At 47.3% G+C, this 19,292-nt stretch overlaps 1 protein-coding gene across 1 annotated transcript in view; it reads left to right on the top strand.

The window, feature by feature from the left end:
- LOC147692934 (contactin-3-like) overlaps nucleotides 1-19,292 on the top strand; it is an 830,755-nt gene that overhangs the window by 761,166 nt on the left and 50,297 nt on the right. The window contains exon 18 of the mRNA XM_086939195.1: nucleotides 3,063-3,297. Within this exon, the coding sequence (XP_086795321.1) occupies nucleotides 3,063-3,297 (235 nt within the window). The remainder of the gene's footprint in view (nucleotides 1-3,062; nucleotides 3,298-19,292) is intronic.

The following is a 19,292-nucleotide window of genomic DNA, read 5'->3' as shown; positions in this document are numbered from 1 at the left end:
ATCCTTCTGATGGACAACTCCTTTGCCATAAGTGTTCATACAAAATGGTGAATGTCAAAACTTTAGTACTTCACAATTGCTAATGAGCAGGCTAGCATAAAAGTGTTTTTTCTATTTTACCTACTCATCCCCGAATTATGGTGTGCATGCAGCTAGTTTGGGGAACACTGGGCCTGATGTACAAAGTCCTTTTGCAGTCTCAAACCCTGTAATTTGCAATAGCATGGGGTTTTGACCTCTAAAAGGCTGTTTACAGTGTTTAGAAAAAATCCTTTATGGGTTGCAAAAGTATTTCAGTGTCATAAAAAACGTTTGTACCCTTTGCCAAACACAAATAGCGTGGGGCATGAAAGTTTGTTGCCATTCTATTTGTAAGCATATATCAACAGTTTATGACCACTGTCTTGGTTGCAAACTTTTGATCACTTACCAAAACATGAGTTGGGGAGGTAACTATTTTACAAAGGGGAAGATGTCTCTGTTGCAAAGTCTCTCTTTGCTTGACATAACATTGTATTGTGTAGCCAGTAGAATTAATGAGCAACGAATTGTAAAATAAATGACGAGGAGTCATACACTAAGAAGGAAAGAATAGAGATTGAGACTCAGAGGAAGCCTATCAGAACACAAAGGAGCCTATTTTCAAGCCCTTATTGCCACCACAGAGTCACTTTTTTTGACGTTGTGTTGGCCATATGGGCTTTCCCTCAATTGTGAATAAGGCCCATTTCACACTATACTTAGCCTGAAAGTGGTGGGCAGTGGGTGTTGCAGTGGGTGTTCCACTAAATTGCAGCACTAAATGCATAATATGGACAGCAACAAAAGCCTCCATAACAATTTCTTACAATATGGATAAAAAACTACAAAACCTATTTATTTAATTTTCATGCTTTATATGGTGCAAACTTGGCCGAAGATATCAGAGCGCTTTACAGAATTTGCACAGCAGCTTTCACAAGGAATGCATAAGAGAAAAATACAGGGTAAATATATACAGTAGATGATGAACGCTGTAGCTTGGAGGGAACAATACTAGGTTATTACAGAGGTAGGAGTAAATACACAGAGGTAGAGACGTTCAGGCTCTTAGAAGGATGAGTGGGGAGTGTATCCAGGTACGTTGATTATTTTAGGAGGAATGGTTCTGGTATTTGCTGAGGAGAAGTAATTTAAGATTTTTTCTGATGTGTACGAATGATTGAGTGTTACGTAGATTCTATAGTAGTGCATTTCAAATTCTAGGCGCATTCCTAGAGAGCAAACAGGTGAGTGATTTTTCTTTTTTAAATTTGGACAGAATCAGGAGTAGAGTTTATGAGCTTTACTAACGTCTCGTTTAGCCACCTTTTGATAGTTTTTTTGCAAGATAGTTAGGTTGTTCAGCCTAGAGAGCTTTGTAGGATATGATGGCCACTTTGAAAATACTTTTTGATTTGACTGGTAGCTAGTTGAGTTTTTTTAAGTGTGGAAGTGATGTGATCATAGCGGCTCTCCCCACAGGGGATTCTAGTTGCTCCAGATTTCATAGGAATAAGGCAGATTTTGGGGGTATCAATGATTGTTGCATTACTGTAATCCAGAGTCCAGTTTGGGATTGCACTACAGTCTTTAGGTCTTCAAGGGGGTGATGGGTTTGAATCCCACATCTAATATCCTCACTACAAACTGGTCACTAATTCACTGTAACTACAAAACACTTCACTACTCTTCTGTAATCATTTACAGTAACCTTTCTGGGTTTTATGTATTATTGGACTAAGGCATCTACTACAGCAGTGGTTGCCAAACATTTTACAACCACATACCATTTTTTAGATATCCAAACCGTTTCGATCCATCTAGCTTTAATGGGCATGTGGTGGGCCATTATTAAACGCAACTAAAGCATCACTTGGTAGCATAATGTCATTTACAAACAGCAGAATTTCTACTGAAATGCCCTCTCATTTTTCACAGACAGTCAGTTTTTCTGATAAAACTATATTGCACACAAATGGTAATGTGTGAAAATCCAGTTTCTGTAAATGATTGTAATCTGTCTATCACCAAATAAAGTGACTTGATTTGTTTTGATCCTATTAAATCTTTGTTTCTATCACACTTCAGAATAACAAACTATACGCTAAATATTTGCTTTTCTGCTGTATGTGTACAGTTCATTTACAGGCATTTTCATTATAGTGTGTGTTACAAAAATATGACACCCCAAAGCCTTTCATTTCAAACACCTGTAACCAAGCAGTATTGTTACATTATTCACTTTACTTTCTCTAGCTGGAAAGTGAGAGGAGTTTGTAAACACCAATCCCCATGTCTAAAAAGCAGCAACTTGTTAAAAGACATAGCCTGCTATTTCACCTCTGTTTTTGAACCACAGCAGATGTGACAGATAAATACTGAACTTAAAGGGATCTTTGTTTATTGCTTGGACTTTCGCGACCCACCAAACCTCAGCTCACAGGGCTGCAACCCATATTTTGGAAAACCCTGCACTACAGGATTCTGTTGCTGATCTCATGATTTCATGTTCCCATCCCAGAAGGTCTACTCAGTCTTTCATCCCCATGAACTTGATAAAATGACTACCACTGAGTTGGTTAAAAATAAACAAGACATTTATGGCAGTATGTATATGTTTATTATTGATTGCGTTAATTAAAAGAACATTACTTTATTTGTATTTTCTACTGATTTCGAAGCATAACTATTTTGAAAGTGAATTATAATAAACTGCTTTAAATGTATTTTTATAACAAATTACATTTGTTAAAATCCACAGTTATTCATTATATCTACAAGCATTGCTTCTCTTTTCAAGATGGAGCAATTGACCAATGACATCCCACAAATCTATGAAATAACTGTCTTCAGTAAGGTCATATAATTCTTTGACTAGAAAATTCCTTTGTGGTAGAGTATACTTCTTCGCTTAAACTGCAAGTCAGAAGAGGTGTCACAACTAGACTATGTTAGAGAAATGTATCTACTCGTTTTGTACAGTTGTTGCTGGCTTCAGGTTATTATAACAGTAGCCAATCATTTGTTACCTATCATTCTAGCCTCTTTCAGAAGAACTACAAAATGGAGAAGGATTTGGATATGTTATTGCCTTTCGACCAGCTGGCACCACCACATGGATACAGACTGTTGTTACTTCTCCAGATGTGGGAAAATACGTCTTCCGAAATGAAAGCATTTTGCCTTTTTCTCCGTATGAAGTTAAAGTTGGTGTATATAACAATAAAGGAGAAGGCCCTTTTAGCCCAGTGGAAACTGTGTATTCTGCAGAGGAAGGTATGCTCTATACACTATGAATGTCAATTATTTAACAGTTTGAACTACTGAAGCAGACGTCGGAGTGTAATTTACAAACTGACTCAACTAATTTTGATGGCAGGTCAGCTATGACTCTGCTCCTCTTTTGGCAAGCAGTAGTGTAATTGTTGGCTTCCTATTACCGAACACACATCTTTTCACCAGTGTGCAAAGGTGTTCACGTGAATCTAACATAGTTTTTGTACTAGACGGGTTCACATAGAACAAAATTCTATACTTAGACTTACTTTTAAACTTTCCCACTTTGTATATGTGCTGTGAAGTTTGGAGAAAGGAAAACCTTTCTCTATCCCTGCAACTGGCTCAAGGAGGTATAATTGTTTGCCCTAAAACCCTGTACACAGATTTTAACACCTTCCATGCTGGTGACGGAACCGCTCCGTCACCAGCCTCGGTCGCGCTGTGCTGGTGACAGACCGGTTCCGTCACGGGCTGTGACGGAACCGCTCCGTCACGAGCATGGGAGTGCCGCGCGGCCCCCCTCCTCCTCCCCAGCGACGCGGCGGTGAAAGGGGTTAACAGTTTGGGCTTCACAATGAAAACCTTGGCAGGTAGCAGGGTTAGTAACTTGGGAAAGCCAATGTATTGTGCAAAAGAGGTTTGGTGCTGGAAAGTACGTAGTTTTTCTGCTGCTTTCTTGCACATATTTTACACAAGCATTTCTGCGGGCCAGCTGGGATGGGACTTCGTCGTCCAACATTCCCCATAGGAGAGGATGAGCCAGACTCAACCTGCAATGCTGAGAAGCACTTGTCTATTCCCGCAGCGCAGGGCACCATTCTCTGCTGCAGTAGGACAAGAGCAGCCAAAGTTAATTCGCTGGCACATCAGTGTTGGGTGAAAATAAAAATGCAGGTCCACATAAAGCACTGTGGGGCATATTATCAAGGGGGTTTATCTCCGCTTTTTTGGCTTTAAAAGCCAAGAAAGCGGAGATAAAATTATCTCCCTATTACCTAGCTGTCGCTAACACCAGTTAGTGACAGCTAGTAGGAGATAGTGACCATCTTGGGCCCCGCTTTGCATGTCAGTGATATTTATCACTAATGACATGCAAAGTGGGCGTGCCAAGATGTTAGCGACTGGAAACAGTCGCTAACATCGCTATCTCCTATTACCAACTTTTGGAGATATTTGCGCTAAGCGAGCATATCTCCAAAAGCTAACACCTGCCCCTGAGCAGTTCTTAGCCATGTTATCCAATGGTAGGTGGATTACATGGCTAAGAGCATTACCTCGGTAATGCATGAATATCGCTGACTTTTCAGTGATATTCATGCATTTCGGCCGATTTTTATCGCTTAGGAGATAAACATTGATAATAGCAATGGGGCTTTTACCAACAACTAGCGATAATAATCGCTATGTTGGGTTAGCGGCGATATTTTTATCGCCGAGCTGCGGCGATTTTTATCGCTTAGGAACCTGGCTATTACCTCTCAGGGGGATGCAAGCTCTTTTTCCCACTCCTCATCAGTAAGCACCCCAAGATCCTACACCCATTTAACACGGACTTTCTCCAAGGTATCTGGAGAGTTATTGAATAATTTCCGGTAGGTCAATGATATTGCCCCATCCTTCATGTAATCATCCAAGAGCCTTTCTTCCAAGGGTGAGGAATCTGGGAGAACCGCTCCGACCGGACCAGCTTGCAGTAGTGCATGCCATATCTGTAGGTAATGGAAGGTTTCCCTTGGGGACAACTCTCTGGAGGTCTATTAAGGGTCTAACCTTCCCTCCCTCCCATAAGTCTCCCACCCTTGAGAGCCCAATGTGTCCCATTTATCAAAGCCAGGTTGCTGTATCAGGAGTCCCAGGCAAACTGACTCCCACAATGGGGTGGCCAGGGTAATCTTATGCTTCCACCCTAGTGGGGCTGAGGCTGTGTGCCCTATTTCAAATTGTTGTCAAGGTTAGGATGCTTATTGGTGACTACTGCCTCCCACCTTAAATGGCCCTAAGGTAACCCCTCGGCCCCATGTTATGTCTGTCCATTCTGTACGCTGGCTCGGTCTGTTCTAGATGGAACCATTTATTTACTACTGTGAGTTGTGCTGCCCAGTAGTAGTATGAAAGTGCCTGGAAGGCGATCCCTCAATCGTACCAGCCCCTGGCCAGCTTATGTAACGCTATTCTTGGAACTCCACTATCCCAAAGTAGCGTCCGCACCTCCGCCTCGACAACGCAAGTGTACTTTGGGGGAAACAAATATGGTGTATTTTGTAAAATGTAGAGAAAGCAGGCAGCCCATCATTTTATATAGGGAGGCTTTACTAAACAGCGGCCAGGGCAGAGTCCTACAGTGCTGCACGTACGCCCGTAATCGACGCAAAGGAGGGTCTAGATTACGATTGTAGAAGACCGCCGGTTCCTTGGTAACATAAATTCCCAGGTATCAAAACCCCAGTCACTTGTACTTTACAAGTTCTGGGTAACCTAGTGCCTGATTCCCAAAGGATGTATAGCAATGATTTGTCCCAGTTTATGGTGTACCCTGAGTACTTCTGATATAAATCGAAAATATGCAGCACCCTACGTAGAGAGGAGTAGGGGCTGACCAAGAAGAGCAGAATTTTATCTGCATAGAGTGAGATTCTGTCCTCCCAGTCTTCAGTCCATTTAAGGCCCCTGATAAGCAGGTCGCCCCTTATCCACACCACCAATGGTTCCAAAATGAAAGCAAATATCAATGGGGAAAGGGGGCATCCCTGCTTGCCCCCTTTGTAGTTTGAAATGTATCTACCACCATTGACCGTAACTTGTACTAGGGTTACGAATATAGAAGTCTAATCAAAGCTAAAACGTTTTCCCCAAATCCAAATATCTCTAAAACAGCGAATAAAAGGGCAATTCTATCGTGTCAAATGACATTTTACCATCAAGAGGCATTACAATTGCCTCTTTCCCGATATGGTTCGCTCTTCCCAACACTCCATAAAGACCTTGGAGGTTGAGTGCAGTGTTTTCTGCCTATCATGAATCTTGACTGGTCAGGATGAACTAACTCATGTAGCAGTGGGACCAAGAGTGTTGCCAGGATTTTTGCTAAGATCTTACTTCTGCATTCAGCAGAGATATTGGTCTGTAAGACGCACAGCTTTCGGACGGTTTACCCATTTTGTAAAATTACTAGAATGGTACCAACCGCTGGTTATCAGTCCCAACTTTTACATTTTCCTGATATATTTGCAAGAGATATGGGGCAGTCGTTGATGTGTTTATTTTGTATAATTTGATCGGTAAGCCGATTTTTGGCTGAGTGCTTTACCGGCCTTAAAAGCCCTGTTTGCTTTCACTACTTCCCTTTTGGTCAGTTCTAATACTAGACTCTCCATTTCTGCCACCTAAAGGGCCAGCAGCTCTAGTGTAGTCACTAGTTCATGGAAGATAGCTTGAGAGGTTAGTCTTGATGGCGAGTACAGTTGCTCATAATATGACGCAAAAGCATCAGCTATTCCTTGCCTATCTCTTAGTGGTGTACCTGTATCTGGAGTGATCTCAAACACCCATCTAGAAGCTTTATCCTTTCTCTCTAGCCACGCCAACAGCTTGCCGACTTTGCCTCTCACCTGATAGATTTGATGCAGGGTAGCTCGGTTCTGTGCTCTGGCTGCCTCCTCTGCAATATCTCTATAATATTGTTGTTTAATTTGTAGTCTGTGCTGCTTATCTGGGGTGCCTGACTGTAACAACTCTGTTTTCTAGCTTTTGAATTTCCTCCTCTATAGCTGTCAACTATTTATGTCTCTCTTTTTTTTGGCCGGATATTAAGGAGATTCCTTGGCCCCTGATTACTGTCTTATAAGCCTCCCATAGACTTTGGGCTGATTCCACTGATATCTTATTTTCATCAAAGTAATTTTTTGTTGCTGTCATTAAGCCCTCTCTAATATCTTGTACCTGAACAAACCAGGGGTTAATCAACCTCCGGTTGCAATTGGACATGGGTATTCTCCCATAGGGTGCGCTAAGTGGAGAAAGGTCAGAGATACCTTTTGGGAGATGAAGCATCTGCCTGAACAGTGAGAGCTGCTCCGCCACTCCGAACACATAGTCTATGCGAGATAAACTTCCATGATCCCCAGAGTAGAAGGTATACTGGTGGGATGATGGGTTGCGTACCTGCTATACATCAACGAGTCCCATGGCCGACAAAAACTTTGCTAAGGCTCTTCCAGAAGTATCACACTGTCTGGCCGGCTAGCGGTCCATATCACCATTCATGGCTGTGTTACAATCCCCCAGCGGCAGGCTGATAATGCATGTACCTAGATCAGCGAGTGTGGGGGTATGTAGTCTTGGAGGAATATAGAGGGACATAATGTTTAAAAGCCGTACTTCCTAGTGCCCCATCAGTATAACAAAACGCCCCTGAGAATAATGGTTGACTTTCCGTATCGTGAATGGAAAGGACTTGCGCAGTAGGACACCCACCCCTCTTGATCACCTGGTATCGTCCGCATTGGCCTCTAGTTTATAACCCCACATGTTTAGTGCACAGTAAGAAGTCCCCTGTATATGCATTTCATGCAGTAATACTATGTCAGGTGTGTAACGTTTCAGGTATTGCAATACCACCCCTCTTTTAATTTGGCCCCTAGGCCATTGACATTCCACAAGAGGATTTTGAAATTACCGGAGGGTTTATCTCATGTTTCCGTGTGTCTGCTAAGGTACGAAAATTGGCCTGGGTCGACCCTTTGAGGTGGACCCAGGAGCATCTGGACGGGAGGCCATTTAACATTTAGCATTTTAGGCCTTGCGGGAGACCTCCTGTTATGTAACTTTCAATTGTTTGAAATATGCACCTTGTAATAGTGATTTTATTGCCCACTTCATGTGTCTTTAACACCTTGACTGCTAGGGGGTTTTCCCCTCCTGCGCTGAAAATACTTGAATTGTATAGAATCATGACTAGGTCAACTCGTCATAAGCACAGGGCAGGTAAAACCCATGACGAGTTGACCTTGTCATGAGCATGGAAGGGGTTAAACTCTGGTGACCCAACTGGTAAAACTAGTTCCCCCACCCCCTGCCCTGCCTTCCTGCACTGTGGACTTATAACTGCACACCCCTCCAACTCTGCAGAGTGCTTGTGTACCCCATCCCTCATATCTTAGGGCCTGATTCACAGAATGAACTTAAGACTCAATCCTAAACTTACTACTATTTTGGTATTCACTTAATTCCACTACTATTTTTGGCATTCACAGAATGAATTTAAGACTCAATCCTAAATGTACTACTATTTTGGTATTCACAGAATGCACTTACTACTTTTGGTATTCACAGAAATTAGGATTTTGTCTTAAGTTTGTCTTAAGTTTGTCTTAAGACAAACTTAAGACAAAATCCTAACTTCTGTGAATACCAATAATGGTACGTTAATTCTGTGAATGCCAAATGTAGTAAGTGCATTCTGTGAATACCAAACTAGTAGTAAGTTTAGGATTGAGTCTTAAGTTCATTCTGTGAATCGGGCCCTTAGTGTTGGGGAGTGTGTTGCCGCCGGTCAGCCCCCGCCACACCCCATCCCCAAACCATGCAGTAAATTTACCATGTTACAGCATTGCCATTGAGGTCCCTCAGGTCCTTTGACCCTGTCAGCACTTTGTTGCCACGTTAACACTGAACAGTTCGGGGGCTGTGAGATGGGTCGAAAAGGAAATGTTATCTTCTCTTCATTGAGGCCCTAACAGAGTCACTAAGCTTTGCAGATCCCAAGTGTCCTTCTTCAGTCTGGAGTGTCCATTCACACTTTGTACCAAAGTTTGAGCCCATAGTGTGTTAAATTAACTCTGTTGCAGCTGTATCTTTTAGGATGGCTGAACGACATTGGATCTATCATCGTCCGCTGTCAAACTCCCATTCTGTGGACATCCTGATTGTCGCCACTCCTTATCACTTTGCAGTCGGTGGGGGTTGGATCATTTGTTCCCAGATGTCCTCCATCTGTCCAACCACTCTCAGACTTCCTCTGGGGAGTTGAAAAACCAAGATTTCCCTTGTGCCATTACCCAGAGCTTGTCCAGGAACAATTTTGCGTATTTACGGTTTCTGTTGCCGAATGCTTTTTTGACTTCCAGAAAAGAACGCTGCTTCCTCTGAACTTGAACTGTGAAGTCCGGGAAGATGGTTATTGTGGATTTGTCGCATTTTAATGGAGGGACAGTGCGGGCGGTCAGCAATATTACATCACTATCCCTAAAATTGAAGATCCTCGCAAGAATGGGGTGGAGGTGCACACCTGGTTATGGCTGGCCTCCTGGTACTCGATAGGAACGTTACATCGAGAAGTACTTAGAGAAAGTGTGAGACTGCAGATGTTGTGTAAAAAGATCTTCAACAAATACGTTTGTGGATGGCCCCTCAGCCTGTTCCGGCACCCCTAAAATGCAAATGTTGTTTCTACGTACTCGCCCTTCATAGTCTTCCAACCTGTCTTCCAGCCGTCGTCACTTGAAGCTTTTTAACAATTGTCTTGAGTAATTTAGCAGTTGATTGAAGCATGGTAATGGATTCTTTGGTGGCTCTCACTCGGTCCCCCAGATTACGAAGTTCCGCATGCATTAATGTTACCTCTGAAGTGAGCCTTTCCATTTTGCTTTCAAGCACAGAGTGCACTCCTTGGATTGCTGTCATTATATCTTGTAAGGTAAGGGGTCCTTCCTCTGATGCCTGTTTTTGACGTTGGTCATCGCCCCCCTTCCGCCAGGGTATCCATCTTGGGGTGTGAGAATTTGTCAAGCTTAGTTTGGTGAGTTGGTTTGGGTGCTTTGTGGCTTGACATTTTGCTGCTGATGGAATTAAATCACCCCATGCTTGCAGCACCTCTGCAGATCAGCCTGGGGCTTGCTGGGGATATGTGGTACTTTTTTACACCCTTCTATTAGTAATTTTGCTGTTTAACTGGTTTTTGGCTGTCCTTATGAATTGCAGTGTTATGTGGTAATTTTGTTACACCCTTCGCATCAGTGCATTTGCTGTTTGACTGGTTTATGGCTCTCCTTATGAATTGCAGTGTCTCCTTTGTGTGATGGAGTGGGCATGCCTTGCTCAGGGTATGTGTGTATTCCCTGCCACCGCATGCGACACACGCAGTCCGGCGGCAGTGGTAGACAATGCAGATTAGAATCAGCTCTTTACCCCCATTGCGTCACAGGCCACCCCGGTCTGTGATAAGAGGCCAACGCATCTCCACTGGTCTCTCTACCACCCCACGGCCCAGACGGAGGCTGTGGCTTGCCCAAATCGCTGTGTAAGGCCAGACTGCACATGCTCTCACCTCTTCAAATGCCGTGGCCCCACTATCAAGCGCCTCCGACCAGGATCTTATTTCCGTGACTTGATCCAGGGGCTGTGTAGATTCAGGACTGAGCTGTCGGTCACAGGCTTGGCAGCAGATCCTGTGCCTCCTTACTTCCCAATCCGGGGACTCAGTTCTTCACCAGTCCAGCCTCATACCTGCTCGGCATAGGGGTGACGTAGCGGCTCCACCGGATGAGATCGTCCCCCTTGTTTTGTGCTATTAATCTTTGTTGTCTGGTCCTAAAACTCCTTCTAGACGGTCACAGAGTTATCGGGACCTCCTGCCTATACTGATTTATGTGGTAGACAGCTTATTTATACGGATATCTTGGGTTTTCCGTAGGGTGCTCGCCGGAGCCCAGTTAGGGTGCGGGCATCTTAGCTGGCTGCTAGCCACACCCCGAGAATGATATTCTTGAATCTAGCTGCTAAGGAGCTGGAACATTCTAGCACCTGACTCTTTGACTTGTGTTCCCAGTTGAGGTTAGATAAATGGCTTTACTTGGAGGTAGTGGGCACACAGCACATGTACACTTTGGGAGTTTTCAGTATTTCAAACTTTTAGGTAGACCTACACTACCAGGGGGGTGACTGTAGTATACAACCAACATTGAGACCCTCAATATCCTTAGATTCTCCAGTCAGGAAAACAGCATTTTACTTAGTATTATCATAAAGCAGCGCAAAAGCACCTAATGGCAATTTGTTATCACAGCATGCGCACACTTTATTGTTACTCGATGGAGGGATGTCCCTTTTAAGCTGGCCTTGGTCAATTCTTATCCTACTGGGTGTAGATTTTTAATTGATTGTATTAAGGTATTACTGTGTCTGCTTTGATGGCTCAAAGTCATGCTTTAGTAACATGCTGTTTTTCTTATTTAAGATGTTTTTTTATCATGGTTATATATTAAACTAGCAGCCCGTCCCGACGTTGTCCGGGTATGAATTGCTGCCGGCCAGTAGTATATTGTTTTGTAGGATTTGGTTTTGATAGCATTTCTTATCTGTGACAGGCCTGTGAAAGGCTCCGATTCACAGTGCAGTGCTGATGCACTTAAGAGTGTGGTTTAGTAGTGTGTGAACTCAAGTTTCCCTACTTTATTTTTCCTTGCAATATTATATAGTGCGAACTCGACAATATGGCATGAGCACAATTTACATTACAGAAGAACACAGTCATTTGTGGCAGGCACAGGGAGACAAAGCGGTTTGCCTGGAATCACAGGATGTTGAGCTGATGCTGAGATTCGAACGTAGTTCCCCAGCTCTAAAGTTCGCAATTCTAGAACTTGTGGCGGGAGGTGTGTCTAAAAGTGTATGTCGGTGCTGGCCATCAATGAGAGAGACCTGTGCATTTTTTAAATGGGTGGTGAAAAAATAAGAGTATGTTGCTAGAGATGTGGGCCACGTGCCACCAATGTACTTACCGGGGAAAGGTAAACACCCATTATTCCGCAACTTTCTTTCCGCATACCATCAATCCGCATACTTTCATTACGAAAGTACCATGACTCCGCAATGCCATTATAACGCATGGCATTACATTTTATATGCTTTTACCACGCATACATTTACAACGAAATTTGTTGTAAATGCATGATTGGTAAAAGCATGTTTTCTTTTAATGTTTGGATAAGGTAAGTATGGGTATAGGGGTATATGTTTTGGGGTACTGAGGTATATGTTTTGGGGTGTTTGGGTATTTTAAGGGTTCAGATATAGTTTTGGGTTATGTAGTACCGGGGTAGTTTTAGGGTTTAGGGATAGGTATGGGTTTTGGGGTACATGGGTATTTTTAGGGTTCAGGGCTAGGTTTGGGTTTTGGGGTATAGGGGTATTTTTAGGGTTATGGGGTAGGTTTGGATTTTAGGGTACAGGGGTATTTTAAGGGTTCAGGGCTAGGTTTGGGTTTTGGGGTACAGGGTTTTTTTAGGGTTCAGGCCTAGGTTTAGGTTTTTGGGTACAGGGGTATTTTAGGGTTCAGGGGGAGGTTTGGGGTTTTGGGTACAGGGTTATTTTTAGGGTTCATGGCTAGGTTTGGGTTTTGGGGTACAGGGGTATTTTTAGGGTTCAGTGGTAGGTTTGGGTTTTGGGGTACAGGGGTATTTTAAGGGTTCAGGGCTAGGTTTGGGTTTTGGGGTACAGGGGTATTTAGGGTTCAGGGGTAGGTTTGTGTTTTGGGGTACGGTGGTATTTTTAGGGTTCAGGGCTAGGTTTAGGTTTTGGGGTACAGGGGTATTTTTAGGGTTCAGGGGTAGGTTTGGGTTTTTGGATACAGTGGTATTTTTAGGGTTCAGGGCTAGGTTTGGGTTTTGGGGTACAGGGGTATTTTTAGGGTTGAGGGGTAGGTTTGGGTTTTGAGGTACAGGGGTATTTATAGGGTTCAGGGCTAGGTCTGGGTTTTGGGGTACAGGGGTATTTTTAGGGTTTAGGGATAGGTTTGGGTTTTGGGGTACAGGGAATATTTATAGGGTTAACATGGGTTAGTGTTTAAGGGTGCTGGGGTATTTTAAGGAGTACGGGTGGGTTATGATTATGGGGTACAGGGGTATTTAAAGGGAGCAGGGTGGGATTAGCACACGATATGAGACATGGCATGAAGGGCGGAATATACCACACGCCCCCAGCGTTTGTCACGCCCCCAGCACACGACCACAGCACAACGCAGACACGCCCACAAGGGACTACTTTGCTGGCACAGTTCTTTTACCTTTTAAATGTATATGGTGGGCGTCTGCATAGCATATGTCCTTCTGCTGCAACTGCCCTTTCCAAAGCTGTATTGGGTGTTGTGATTGGTGCTGTGGTTCCTGAGATTACCCGCCTCAAAGGTTTGGGCTCTCTCTTTATTATATTAGTATAGATATCTTAAAAGGGGGCTCTTATTATTTCCCGTTGCCGAATTACAGTCTGTTCATTGTTTTGTCGAACTTTTGTTTGTTTGCTTTCCCTGGCTCCCGCATTGACACAGCTGTGTTACATTTCTGACCTTTTCATCGTGACACCACCGAGGAGTATTCATTTGATCTCACTTTACATTTTATTTTCGCCAAAGATCTTAAACCCGATTGTATGATTTAGTTTTGGGCAGTTTTTCAGTGTGCCTGCACAAATCCATGTGAAAATACCACTTCATGCTAGTCCCCATTTTGGAAAAACTGGACAACACTGCTATGTACTGGTTATTTTTTTAATTGAATATAAAAATTGCTCTTGCATACATTTTCCCTTCAGGTTCTGTGTTGCCTGGATTACTTGAGGTAATCCCCATTACTCTTAGTCCTACTCGTCCTCGACCCAGTCATAACACATGAGGTATTCCACCCGACAGGAAACAAAACAGGAAACGCTTTTTCAGACTCCACCCACCCTCCTGTCAGGTGCTATATTACACCTCACCACCAGAAGCAAATCCTGAAGTACCAAGCACCAAAGGCCCGGCAAGGGAGGGCGGGCGGGTTGTATGACTGGGTCGAGGACGAGTAGGACTAAGAGTAATGGGGATTACCTCAAGTAATCCAGGCATTACCTCTACGTCCCTCGTCCTCGACCCAGTCATAACACATGAGGCATACCAAAGCAACCCCAACGGCCTTTGGCACACCACAACCAGAAACAAGAACAGACACAAAAGCGTGCAGCAAGACATAGTTTATTAAGAAACCAAATCAAACAAGTGGAGGAACCCCCACCGCACGCAGCACCCCAGAGCCAAAATTCAGGCGGCCCGAAAGAGCACAATTCAGGCGATAATGTCGCACAAAAGTGGACTCGGACGCCCAGGTCCCCGCCCGACAGATTTCATCCAGGGGGACCCCATGGAAAGCCGCCCAAGAGGCAGACACACCCCTGGTAGATCTAGCCTGAACACCAGAAGGGCAGGGCAAACCAGAGCCCTGGTAAGCCAAGGAAATCACCTCCTTGATCCAACGACCCAAAGTAAGCCGAGAGGCAGCTTTACCCCTACCAGCCAGACCAAAGGTAACAAAGAGGGAGTCAGAGGACCGAAAGGCAGCAGAACGAGCAACATAAATAGACAAAGCCCGTCTGACATCCAAAGAATGGAGCAAGACGTCAGAGGGCGAAGAGGGAGAAGGACAGAGAGAAGGAAGAATCAATTCCTGGGAGGAATGAAACTTGGAACGAATCTTAGGTAGAAACCCGGGGTCCAAAGCAAGGACCACCGCGTCGTCCAGAAACCTCAAGAAGGGGGGAGAACAGCGCAAAGCTGTAAGCTCGCCCAACCTCCGAGCCGACGTAACAGCGACCAAAAAGGCCACCTTGAAGGACATGAACTTCAAGTCCACAGACTCCAGAGGCTCAAAAGGGGGCGACTGTAAGGCACCCAAAACCAACGAAAGATCCCAGGGAGGAACCGGGGAACGTACCACAGGAGCAGAAAGAGAAAAGCTCCGAAACAAACGGGAAACCAACAAGCCATCCGAAGGCAAAAAAGAATCAGGATCCCGAAATGCCCGGATAGCAGCCCACTGACCCTTCAAAGTGGACAAAGCAAAGTGTTTGTGAAACCCATCCAGAAAAAACTGAAGAACAGAGGACACCGCACAAGAGGCAGGGGACAGGCCCATGGAAGCACACCAAGAAGAGAAGGAAACCCAGTGTTTAGAATATGAGGAAAGCGTGGACTTCCTACGGGAAGCCTGCATCACTGTGATGAGGTGATCGGGCAAACCCCGGACCCCAAGAGACAGCCGTTCAACCTCCAGACCGCCAAGGTGAGAGGTACCAACAGCGAGGCCGACTGGCAACTCAGAGGAGACGGGTAGCGGGGCAGGATCCAGGGAGGGCCCACCGCCAGCCGCAGCAGAAGCGGGAACCAAGAGCGGCGAGGCCAATAAGGCAGAACAGCCACCACCTGAGCCCCCACCCGCTGAACCTTCAACAAGAAAGCAGGGATCAGAGGAAAGGGGGGGAAGGCATAGAGTAACCAAGGAGGCCAGAGGACAGTCAAGGCATCCACTCCCCAAGCCCCCTCCTCCGGAGTCCTGGAGCAGAACAGGGGAAGCAGGGCGTCCTTCAGCGAGGCAAAGAGATCCAGCCCCGGAGTCCCGAACCTCAGGCACAGGGACCTGAAAATCCGAGGGGACAGGCACATGGTGATAGAGGACGGGAACCTCCGACTCAAGGAGTCCGCCACCACGTTGTCCACACCCTTGATGTGTTGCGCAGACAGGGCCACCAGATGACACTCGGCCCAACTCGCAATGGCACAGGCCACCAAGTTCAGGGAAAGGCAGCGGGTACTGCCCTGGTGGTTGATGTAGGCCACAGTCACCGTGTTGTCCGACCTCACCAACACGTTGCAACCCAGAAGACGATCCTTGAACAGGCGAAGGGCCCTCTCCACCGCCGACAGTTCCCTCCAATTCGAAGACCGGTGCGACTCCGAAGGAAGCCAACGCGCCTGGATCGCCCAAGGACCCAGAGTCGCCCCCCAACCGGAGGCGCTGGCATCCGTCGTCAAAACCAAAGGGGGCGGAGGATGGAACCACATGCCCCTCGACAGATTGGAGGGATCCAGCCACCATTGGAGAGCAGACACCAATCCTGGGGTCACCGGAACAGGAATCGAGAAGTCCAGGACAGGAAAGGGCACCCAACGCTGAACATGCCACAGCAGCGGCCGAAGATGGACCCTGGCCCAGGGCACCGTGAACACAGTGGCAGACATATGACCCTGGACCACCAACCACTGTAGGAGAGGAGCAGACCTCCTGGAAAGCAACGTCCTCAGCAAGGATTGTAGACGCAGAAGCCGGGACTCCGGGAGAAAAACCTTGCCCATCACAGAGTCGAACACAGCCCCAATGAAGGTCCGCCGAGTAGACGGGTCCAGGTGACTTTTTGGCAGATTGACCAGGAAGCCATGGGCCTCGAGCGTACGCATGGTCAACGAAAGGTGTACAGACATGACCTCCGAAGATGGAGCTTGGAGCAGCCAATCGTCCAAGTAAGGAAACACGGACACCCCCAGTAGATGGAGATGGGCCACCAAGGGAGCAGCCACCTTGGTGAACACCCTGGGGGCGGACCGGAGACCGAAAGGAAGGACGCAGAACTGCCAATGACGACCATCCAGGCAGAAGCGAAGGAACTTCTGATCCTCCAACGCCATCGGGACATGCAGGTAAGCATCCTGGAGATCCAGCGACGTGAACACCCAACCCTCCTGGATCAGGGGGATCACCTTCTGCAGCGTCTCCATTTTGAAGGGAATCTTCTGAACAAACAAGTTCAAGGCCCGAAGATTGATGACAACACGGAACCCTCCCGTGATCTTCGGAACCACAAAGACAATAGAATAATTCCCCAGTCCCCGCTCCAGGGACGGAACCGGGACAATCGCCTTCTTGTCGAACAGGGACCCAACCCCCTCCAGCAACGCCCTCCGGCGAGCAGGGTCTGCAGGTACAGGGGTCACCACCAACCCCGAGGGAGTAGGAGGGGACAGGAACTCCATCCGGTAGCCCCGAGAAAGAACATCCAGCACCCACCGGTCCGATGTCGTCACCAGCCAAGCTTGGAGAAACAGCCGCAGTCTCCCACCAACCGCGGACTGACCCCCAGCGAGAGCGGGCACTGGAACGGAATAGTCAGGAGCGAGCCGCCCCCGACCCCCCCTCCGGCTGAGGCTTCTTCTGGAACCTCCGAGGAAAGGACCTGCGAGCCCCCCGCTGGCCCTTAAACGAGGACTGCTGGAACCTGGAAGGCTGGCGAAAGGACCTGGCATTCGAGAAGGACGACCCCTTAAAGTTAAAGTTTGCGGTACTTATATAGCGCACGGCTACCCCTAACGGGGTGTCCCGGCGCTTTTGCATTGGGAACCCGTCCTGGCTTTTCCCTGTGAGATAGCCCCTACAGGGCATCCCCAAGGTGAAAGCCAGGCATCCCGCCGCGGGATGCCTGGCTCTGAGAAGCAGGCTGACGGAACGACAATGAATGCTTCCTCTCCTTGAAGACTTTATGCAGCTTGGTCTCCAGGGCGTCCCCAAAAAGCTGAGTACCAGAGAATGGCAACCTCAAGGCCATAGAACGCTGCGCAGCATCAGTCTTCCATCCTCTCAGCAGCAAGTTCCGACGGGCAGCCACCGAGGAACCACAAGACAATGCAGAAGCCCTGACAGAGTCAAAAGCGATGTCCGAGAGGAACTCCGATTGACGCTCCATCGACTCCAGCAAATCAGGACAGCTGATCCCCTCCTGCATAGCAGAAAACAAAGACTTGAAGTCAGCCAGCAAGGACTGCGCCACATAAGCCCCATAGACTCCCGACCGCAGAGCCAGGTGAGAGCCAGCATAGGACTTCTTAAGAGCAGAGTCAATTTTCTTGTCAACACCATCCTGCAGGATATTATCCTCAGCCATGGAGGGACGACCAACCAGTGAAGCAACCACCGAATCCACCTGCACCGAATCAGGCAGGGCAACCTCCAGATCCTGCAAAGGATACAGTTTAGACATGAACCTGGGCACAGAAATATGGTCCGGGTCCTTCCATTCCCTAAGGAGGACATCCATGACAAACGGGTGTACAGGCATAGAAGAGGATGCAGGCTTCCGAAACTGCGGCAACACAGTATCCTGGGAGGTACTGGGCACAGGCTCCACCGGGAACCCCATATTCTCCCGCACATGGCAAAGCAGATCAGGCATCAACTCCCTCGAGATGTACTTGCCCTGTAGATCCAACGCCCCCAAGGTAGACTCATCAGAGGAAGCAGCGGAAGAAATGTCCGAATACAGGGGTGCAGCCTCCCCAGAGCGACCCCCAGCACCCTTCTTGGAAGTCTTGAGACTGGACAGAGTCTCCAACAGCAGGCGCTTCAGGCGTCCCGCGCCCCTCTGACCAGCACGCCGACCAGCAGGCGCAGAATCCTCACAGTCGGAGGAGGACGAGGAGGAGGAAGAGTACCGAGCAGGAGAGACATGTTTCCTCTTCCTGTGGTGCTTCCCCATGACAAGTAACGACAGCAAAAGCAGGAAATACAGCAAAACGTTCCACACACAGCAACACCAAGGCGTCACACTCCAAACTGAACTCCAGGACAATATATAGGGACTGAAACACTCACCCCCGCAGCTGCATCCACTTCGAAATTCAAACGGAGGGGCAGAAGCATCCTCCCAGCAAAGACCAATGAGGAACGCAGAAACGGCACTCCAGCTGAAGCGCTCCGATGACGTCATCAGGACGCGCCATCCCGGCACTCAGGCGAACGGCAGGGGACCCCGGAGCCCACCCGGGCTCCCGACCATGCCAGACGGAGCAAATGAAGGTGCCACCGGAAGCGTCCCGCTTCCCCACACGGGCTCCACACCCGGCCGATGCACCCGGACACCGGCAAACCGAAACCCCGCCAACCCGGCCCCGCCCACAGGGGCCGGCAGCAGAGAAGCGGAAGAAGCGCGTCCCTCCCACAAACATAGGCAAGTGAGGGACGCGCAGGCAGTCGACTGCCCCTCCCAGCAGCGAACAGCCCGGATCCAAAGCGGAGGCTCTGACCAGCACGCTACGAAGACAGGAGATCCACGGGGACCCGAGAAGCCCCGCAACCCAGGGTCCCCGACCGGAGGAAAGCCCAGGAAGCCCAGCAGCCCGGCTTTTTAAAAGGTCCCACGTC

This window comes from Lissotriton vulgaris, chromosome 9, assembly GCF_964263255.1.
Source record: "Lissotriton vulgaris chromosome 9, aLisVul1.2, whole genome shotgun sequence".
NCBI classification, from domain to species: domain Eukaryota; kingdom Metazoa; phylum Chordata; class Amphibia; order Caudata; family Salamandridae; genus Lissotriton; species Lissotriton vulgaris.
This window is presented reverse-complemented; position numbering and strand designations above follow the sequence as displayed.